Source organism: Galeopterus variegatus, unplaced genomic scaffold (assembly GCF_000696425.1).
Source record: "Galeopterus variegatus unplaced genomic scaffold, G_variegatus-3.0.2 Scaffold463, whole genome shotgun sequence".
Taxonomy (NCBI): domain Eukaryota; kingdom Metazoa; phylum Chordata; class Mammalia; order Dermoptera; family Cynocephalidae; genus Galeopterus; species Galeopterus variegatus.
This window is the reverse complement of record NW_007726574.1, coordinates 45,474-53,848: the sequence shown is the minus strand read 5'-3', so window position 1 is coordinate 53,848 and position 8,375 is coordinate 45,474. Positions and strand designations below refer to the sequence as shown.

Here is an 8,375-nt window from a genome sequence, read left to right as displayed (position 1 = left end):
GTCACGAAAAAAGACAAAAAGGAAAAAAAAAAGTGTTTATATGAAGTAACAGGATTGATTATCTTGTGTGGCCCTTAACTTGGCTTTGAAAACATATCAATGAGGAATTTTTAAATCATTAAGAGTGATGCCAGCTACTTTGTATTAAGTTTATTTATCCATTTTTATATTTTCTGTAACCATTTCTGACTCCTCCTGCTTTTCCTTGCCACCCTGTGCTCCAGGTCCCCCACACTGTAAGTTTATTTTCCTTCAACCCTGAGGGTGCTGGGCCCTGGGACTCCGTGGTCCCTGTTCAGAGGATCACACTCTAGAAGGGTTACAGAGAAGCCAATCCCTGGGGTGGTGGTGAGAAGAGTTGGCACTGGGAGGGAGCACTGTGAGCACTGAGGTGTGGGGAGGGAGTCAAGAAAGCCAGGAACCAAAGCTGCACCCAGATGTATGACAAGCACTCAGGAGAGCTGACGGGTCCTGCTTCTGCAAGTAAGGATATGGCTTTTCCTTCTTCTAGGTACACCACACATTTGGCTGTATAGTTCTCATTTCTGTTGATATTTAGATAGTAAATCATAATTATTATGTGCATTACATGATCTGTATTTGTTTCTTTGAATATCCTCTGAGTGTAAAGGTACTAAGCAAATGCCTTCTTTAGCACTCAGAGGTAGATTTAAGATCCGCTCTTTTCACTACCGCTCCACTGCCTGCAGGCCACTACGTAAGGCCAAACAGCATATTTGGCGCACGCATCCGGGGGCCGCCGTGCACATGGAATATTATGTGAATGTGACTGTGTGGGGTTGAGTAATGTGGCAGCCTGGTTCCAACAATAGAATGTGTGTGAAAGATTTTTCCACTACTCCTAAATGTTCCTTTTCCTCAAGTTTGTAATGTGGTTATTAGTAGGTAGAAATAGACATATTCTTATTTTTGTATAAAAAACATTTAAAATTGTAGGTGACATCTGACCTGTTTGCAAGATGTATGGAAGTGTTTCTTTCATTGGGTATACTGAATTAGTTATGCTGGGAGGAACTGGTAGATCTGAACACCCCTCACTTTTTTTTTCTTAGCAGCTTTTCTTCTTTGGTTTCTGGTTGCCTTTCTCTTAAGCAGAAAGCACCTGCTTTGGTGTTGGGAGATGTCATTTGGTTTTTCATGAAATGAGGCTGCTCTCCTGCTTGCCTTCTGTCGCCCTATCTTAGTGTCTTCTAAGAAACCATCTTTCTTTTGTTATATAGAGAATTCTTAACTCTGACAGTATAGTTGTCCAATCCCATTGGTACAATAATTAATATTATAACATTTTTAGTGTTAATGGGAATAAAGCTAAAGGCCAAACAGAATGCCTTACTTTGTTAGAAAGTGTCTAACACCATCGAATGTGTCCTTGCTGTGTTTCTGATTACCTAAGAACATGAGGAGTAAAGCTCTTTTGAGTAGGTAGACTTAAGAATTCAGTTTGCTTTTATTTTTTTCCAATCCCTTAATTATGCCTACAGATGAGGTTGTTTAATTATAATATTTATATACTTTAAAGTAAAAATCCACTTTTATAACAATCTCTAGAGATAACTTTTCCAATCCCTTAATTATGCCTACAGATGAGGTTGTTTAATTATAATATTTATATACTTTTAAAGTAAAAATCCACTTTTATAACAATCTCTAGAGATAACAAATAGAATAAGGATGAAAACCTTAATATTTCACTTTAAAAGAGTAGGAATTCTTTTTAATGATGTTGGGTAGCCTCCTGGAAAATAATTAAAGTGGATTTATATCTCACCTTGATACCAAGATAAATGTGGGAAGAAGATTTAAATATCAGCAATGAAAACCTAAAAGTACTAGAAGAAATAACAGGATTTAAGTCTGTCTAAATGATGTAAAACCCAAACTGATAAAAGAAAAATTTCGTAAAGCACCTACACGCAAAAAATGTAAAAGTTTCTAAAGAACATCCACCATAAAACAAAGTCTAAAGACAAAAAGAAAACAGGAAAGATATATATATGTGTCTCATATCAGAATGGACAGGTTTCCAAACAGTAAAGAACTTTCATTAATCAGTAAGAAAAACAAAAAGAGCAAGAAAATGGACAAAAGAAAGTAAAGGTGAGTCGCAGGAAAGAAATTATAAATGGCTTTTAAACACAGGAGATTTTAAAATAAGAAAAGTGTAAGTCAAAGCTACACTGAGTTTCTTTTTCACCCACTAGATTAGCAGAGGTTAAAAAGCTGGATCACACACTGTGTTGACAGGCTCCTTGCTTGAGGAGTGAATTGGCCAACCTCTGTGGGGCCTCTCGCAGCATCTCTTGGCATCGTGGAAGCACTTACTGTCTGTCGGACAGTTAATTCCATCTCGCCATGTGTGTTCCAACTACATATGCTAAGCCTCATCAAACCTCACAGGAATAGATTTGTTTTTTTAAGTTGTTGCTGTGGTAAGAGGAGATTGGAAACAACACAAAGGCCCATCATTGGGGAGGCCTGATGAAGTTATGGAACATCCACACGGTAAAATATCATGCAGCTCTAAAGACAAGTGAGGATGCGGCCTCTGTTCTGATAGGGAAGCATAACCAAGATTTGTTAAGGGAAAAATACCAGGTGCAGAGCAGTGTTTGTATGCAGGCATTTACGTGAGGGAGAAAAATACACACGTGCATACATGCACTTGCTTGTGCGTATGCTGTGTGTGAAGCATCTCTAGAGAGATACACGAGAAGCTGGTAATTGGGGCTGGTGACAGGAGGAAGGTGGGCTGAGAAGAATTTTCACTTTGTTTCCTTTTTTGCCTTTGGAATTTTGAATCCTGTGAATGTATTTTTAAAATACCAATTAAAATAAAAATATATTGAGATATAAAAGGTTGATGGATTAGCAGATTCATTTTACTTAGTTTTTATCACAACATTTATTTACTTCGTTATTGAGCCCTTACTGTGTACCAGGGACTACTGGGTACTAGGCTCGTGGACTGCACATTCGAGTTAGAGAAACAGACGAATAACGTGATAAATGGGTAATGCATACGTATCTATGTATTATTTTAGGTAAGAAGAGGAAAAAGCTGTGAGGGAAGAGAGGGTACAGTGTTTGACAGAGGGGCCAGGGAAGACCTTTTGACTATCTGATGAGCATTTTCTGTTTAACTGGAGTTAATGCAGGGAAGATTTATCAACCCATCAGGCTTTGCTTGTAGGGTACCTTCCATGTTGCATCTAGTTTCAGATGATCAATATCAGCCTATTGGTGTTGCATGCCAGCAATAGGTATATTCTGTGATTCTACATATACGAAATCTTCTTTAGCTTCTTGGTGTTTTTCGTTTTCTGTTTTAATGTAGGCAGGCTGCATTATCTTTTTTGTCTTCACATCTGTATCTCTAGCACTTACAACGCTAAGTAGCTCTCTTAATCTCTTAAAGATACACATACACACAGTTTGCAGTACCCTCCACAGATGGTGTCTGTGACCATGGAAGAGATATTAGTAAGCAAAACAAGCAAATATCCCTGGCCTGTGGAGGTGACATTCTCACAGGAGAGAGACGGACAATCTTAACCAATAAATAAATCACTCCCTCTGCTAGAAGGAGATATGTGCTATGGAGAATACGAGAGCAGACAACCAAAGGGTGGTCAAGGCAGAGTAGAAAGTTGCAGTTTGAAGGTGGTCCCGGGAGGGCCCCCTGAGGTGGCCTTTATTTGAGCAGAGATGGGAAAGCGTCACGGAGATATCTAGGGGAACAGCACTGCAGGCAGAAGCAGCGGTGCTGAGGACCGTTGAAGGTGGTCCCGGGAGGGCCCCCTGAGGTGGCCTTTATTTGAGCAGAGATGGGAAAGCGCCACGGAGATATCTAGGGGAACAGCACTGCAGGCAGAAGCAGCGGTGCTGAGGACCAGAGGCATGAGCCTGGAGCAGATGACACAGGAGGGCAGCGCTGTGGGACCACGCACTCGGTGGCCCACAGGTTGCCCGTGGTGTTCATGTAGCATCTGAAGGAACTTTACAGCTGACTTTACAGGTTGCCCAGTGAATTTGGACTAAAAATTTCATTTTACAAGCTAAGATAATTTATCTGGGTTTTGAACTCTGACCACCTTCCTTTTGGGGATTTTTTAAATGTCAGTTTTCTGAAAATAGTTCATAAAGATTTTCTTGTTAAAGTTTACCTGAGAAAAGCAGGTTCCATAGCAGAAGATTAACTTATTAATTTGAAAATGCCAGGGGAATGTCGAAGGAAGCCTGGTAATAATAATCAGTGAAGTGAATGTGACGAGAAAGATTGTTGGGGAATCAGAGTTCAGTGAAGCTACTACCATTATATATATAAAACCATTGTTTTACAGTTATTCTTAACTTTATGAAAAGTAATAAAATTATGCTTAACCTAGCAAAAGATCTTTTTCTATGTACATATAAAACAGAATAATCTTTTAGTGAGTTCTCAAACAGGGACAAAATTTAAAATACCTCCATGAAGATAATTTTCTGACTAGTAAATTTTCCTCCGTCTCCTGAGAATTAAAAAAACGCAATGAACGTGTGATATGGGGGAGCTTCATCAAGAATTTTGTTCAGTGCCTGCCACGGGGACAGCCTTTGCTACACATTCTTTAGGAAGACCAAAAAGTCAGATGGCTGCTTGCCCTGCAAGAGCTATAGGTCCAATTTGACACCTAGAATAAGCATGTATAAAACAAGGAGCAGCCTTTGCTACACATTCTTTAGGAAGACCAAAAAGTCAGATGGCTGCTTGCCCTGCAAGAGCCATAGGTCCAATTTGACACCTAGAATAAGCTTGTATAAAACAAGGAGCTGTCTTTGCACAGCTCCTTTGTAACGATGCAGTATTCAAAGGAGGAGAATAAAGAATTGTAAAGAGAACATCCTGAAGGAATGTTCATTCATTCATTCATTGCACAGATTTTTACTCAACACCTACCAGATGAAGACATTGTTGAAAAACAGCCTGGACTTTTTCTTTGAGGTCATAAAACTGCCATTTGTTATGGAAGAGCTGAGGAAAGACAGCTCATCTAGAGTCAGGAAGATGGGTTGCATGGACTTGGGGCTTTCATCTGAGTTTCTACCACCAGCCATCTCTTCCTGTTTGGTCTGAGTTGTAGGCAAGTGGCCACTGTGTTTCGGGTCCCTGGCGGCTGGGCTCATTTGCTTCACAATACTTTCCTGTTGTTTTTTGCAGCAAACCAAAGAGAGAGTGAAGCTATTGATACAGCTGGCTGATGGCTTTTGTGAAAAAGGGCATGCACATGCAGCAGAGATAAAAAAATGTGTTACCGCAGTGGATAAGAGGTACAGAGATTTTTCTCTGCGGATGGAGAAGTACAGGACCTCTTTGGAGAAAGCCCTGGGGATTTCTTCAGATTCCAACAAATCGGTAAATTGCTTTGTGCAAGCTGAATAAATCCTGATCTTCTTCCTGATGTCCTCTTTACTGATATAATTGACTCTCTCATTCCAGAGTAAAAGTCTTCAGCTAGATATCATTCCAGCCAGTATCCCTGGGTCAGAGGTGAAACTTCGAGATGCTGCTCATGAACTTAATGAAGAGAAACGGAAATCTGCCCGCAGGAAAGAGTAAGCCAGTCTTTAACAATCTACCAGAACTCATTGAAAAAGTGAAGAAAATGTCATTTGGACAAACTTGCTTCTCCATGTGCTTTGAAATCAAATGGCACTGAGACTTTGCATTGCTCTGAGTGGGTTTAGTTTTTGCCTCACAGATTGCACTGTGTCCAATGTCCCCTTATCACCTGGTTCAGAAACGATGTTTTGTTTTTATCCCTGTGCCTTCCTTTCATTTGGGGTCGACAAGTTGCTTGTGTTTACTAGGTAGTAATACAAAAGAGAGGAAATTAATAAGCAAATTTAGGTGTTTAAAAATAGTGAATTGTACTAAAGACAAAAGATTTCTCCAAACCCAGCGTTTGTCAGCCAGGAGCAGTTTTGTTCCCTGGTACATTTGGCAACGTGAGGAAACATTCTGGTTGTCACACAGTCGGAGGGGGAGGGGAGGTGCTACTGGCATCTAGTGGGTGGAGACCAGAGGAGCAGCTGAGTATCCTACAGTGCACTGAACAGCCCCACAGCAGAGTTATTCGGCCTGAAATGTCAATAGTGCCAAGCTGAGAAACCCGATCTGTATGTACCCCAATAAAACGTTTCCAAAAGTCTTTTTTTTGCTTTTGAATTAGTGGCTGGATACTGTTTTGTCTATCTCTTCTTGATTTACTTGTTCAAAACCGTTACTTTAGGACTAGTGCTTTTAGACTCTCCTTATTATTTTGTAGAGCCATAAAAGTGGCTGGTAAAATGAGCACGCATCCTGACTGAGCTACACTGTGCTGTCTTGCTCTGTTTAAGGTTCATAATGGCTGAGCTGATTCAAACTGAAAAGGCTTATGTAAGAGACCTCCGGGAGTGTATGGATGTAAGTAAGTTTTTTTTGCTTGTTTATTTAGATTGAGGATAACCTTGCTATTTTTCTCTTCCTTGTTGGTAGTTCTTAGAATAATCACAATTTTTTATGTTAAAGAGAGCTCCGGCAGCCAGTTTCGTGTGTCTGCACTTCTGTGAAGTTCTAGGCTTGTTTTTCACTCATTGCAGAGATGATACAGCATTAATCCTCTCATTCCGTTTATCACATGATAGCTGGCTGACATTCTCTTTGTGTAGAGTTTTACAGCAGCTTCAGAGAAATGTGCCTACTAATTATGATTGGCAGCTAATACTCAGTAGTATCATAAATATTTGTCATACCTTCTGGAGTAGGTTAATTCCAAAATCTGAAGCTGGGAGTGAGTTTAAAGTTGAAAAGTATAGGAACCCTTCTGACATATTCATAGCAACTGCAGGGCTCTTTTTAAAAAGAGTTTTTTATGTTTTGTAAAAGGTTCCATGCTTCGGACATATTTTCATTCATACATTAACTCTGTGTATCTATTTGCAGATGTCAGGAATAGCTGTTTCTTGAAAATTTGGCATTGATTTTTGTCTAATCCCTCTGTTTCCCTCCGCTCCAGACCTACCTGTGGGAAATGACCAGCGGTGTGGAGGAGATCCCACCAGGCATTGTAAACAAAGAGCTCATTATCTTTGGAAACATGCAGGAAATCTATGAGTTTCATAATAAGTGAGTGGTTTTATCTTTGGGAAGCAGTTATTCTTAAAATCTAGATACTGCGCTGAAGTTCCATAACAAGAAATAAACACTTTCCAGTTAAATTAAATGTTTCAGTGATTTTGTTGAAATTTGAATGAAGACCATCAGTCTTTCTCCAAAAATACTGACATTCTGGAGATTCTTTAAATACAAACTGAACTTTATATTTGTGCTTATTTTCTTCAGGAATAAGATTAGGAAAACTGTAAGTGTTTTTGCTAGAACCCTAATTACCCTCAAGCTGAGTCATCAGCTGCCAAACAAATTACTTCTTAGGGTTAAAAGAAAGAAGAGCTCCCCTTAGGACCACTGGCCGATGTTTTTTGGTCTTTTATGATAAGAGAGAAGGAAGAACTGAGAAAGGAACAGATGTGTAATCTGACCAAAATAAAACGCACTTTCCATTAGCCACAGGAGGTTTGTGATTTTATTTTAAGGTTTAAAAAGAGCAGCAGCGTCAGAAGCTCCTTTAGGTGGAGTCTATGCCACCCTGTAGCCTATGGTGAGATGACTCTGGGGCCAGACCTAGTGCAGTCTCTTCCCTCCCCCGCCCCCACCCCAGCAGAAGCAGAAAATGCAGGAGGGGTTCTTCTGATTGAACATTTACCTCCCTAAATTATATCCTTAGCTACTAAATGCTAGCATTTTCCCAGAAGTAAGCTGCTAGGCTAAAATTTCTGTTAGAAAGTATTTGAAGGCTAAACTGGTCAGCTATTTGAAAGTCACAATAACTTAACCTACTTAAGAACTATACATTTTTGTTAATTCTTAAAATTTAGAAGGCACAATTTTTTCAGTTTTGGTGTATCTCACTAGTTTTAAAACACGCTAATAGTATGACAACATTTTTATTCTCTGCAGCATATTCCTAAAGGAGCTGGAAAAATATGAGCAGTTGCCAGAGGACGTTGGACACTGCTTTGTCACTTGGGTATGAAACCTCAGCTGCTTGTTCACTCACAGTTATTTGGTAGCATTGAAGGAAGTTAGAAAGGGTGTTGTTCATTTCTTTTAAATCACCATCTTCTGATATCTGTCCATACAGAGAAACAGGTGGTACCTCAAAGAGTTACATTTTCCACCTATTTATTATTGTGGGGTTTTATTGCAGTAGTTATGGCTTGAAATAGAACATTTAGTGTTCCAGGCCTTCCCTCGACCCTGGGGATTCACCCAT

At 39.7% G+C, this 8,375-nt stretch overlaps 1 protein-coding gene across 1 annotated transcript in view; it reads left to right on the top strand.

Annotated features, from left to right (window-relative positions):
- Positions 1-8,375, top strand: part of LOC103587582 (triple functional domain protein) — a gene marked incomplete at its 3' end in the record, with an annotated part of 141,812 nt that overhangs the window by 101,057 nt on the left and 32,380 nt on the right. The window contains exons 18-22 of the mRNA XM_008569080.1: positions 5,219-5,413; positions 5,498-5,613; positions 6,400-6,466; positions 7,059-7,168; positions 8,060-8,129. Coding sequence (XP_008567302.1) covers positions 5,219-5,413; positions 5,498-5,613; positions 6,400-6,466; positions 7,059-7,168; positions 8,060-8,129 — 558 coding nt within the window. The remainder of the gene's footprint in view (positions 1-5,218; positions 5,414-5,497; positions 5,614-6,399; positions 6,467-7,058; positions 7,169-8,059; positions 8,130-8,375) is intronic.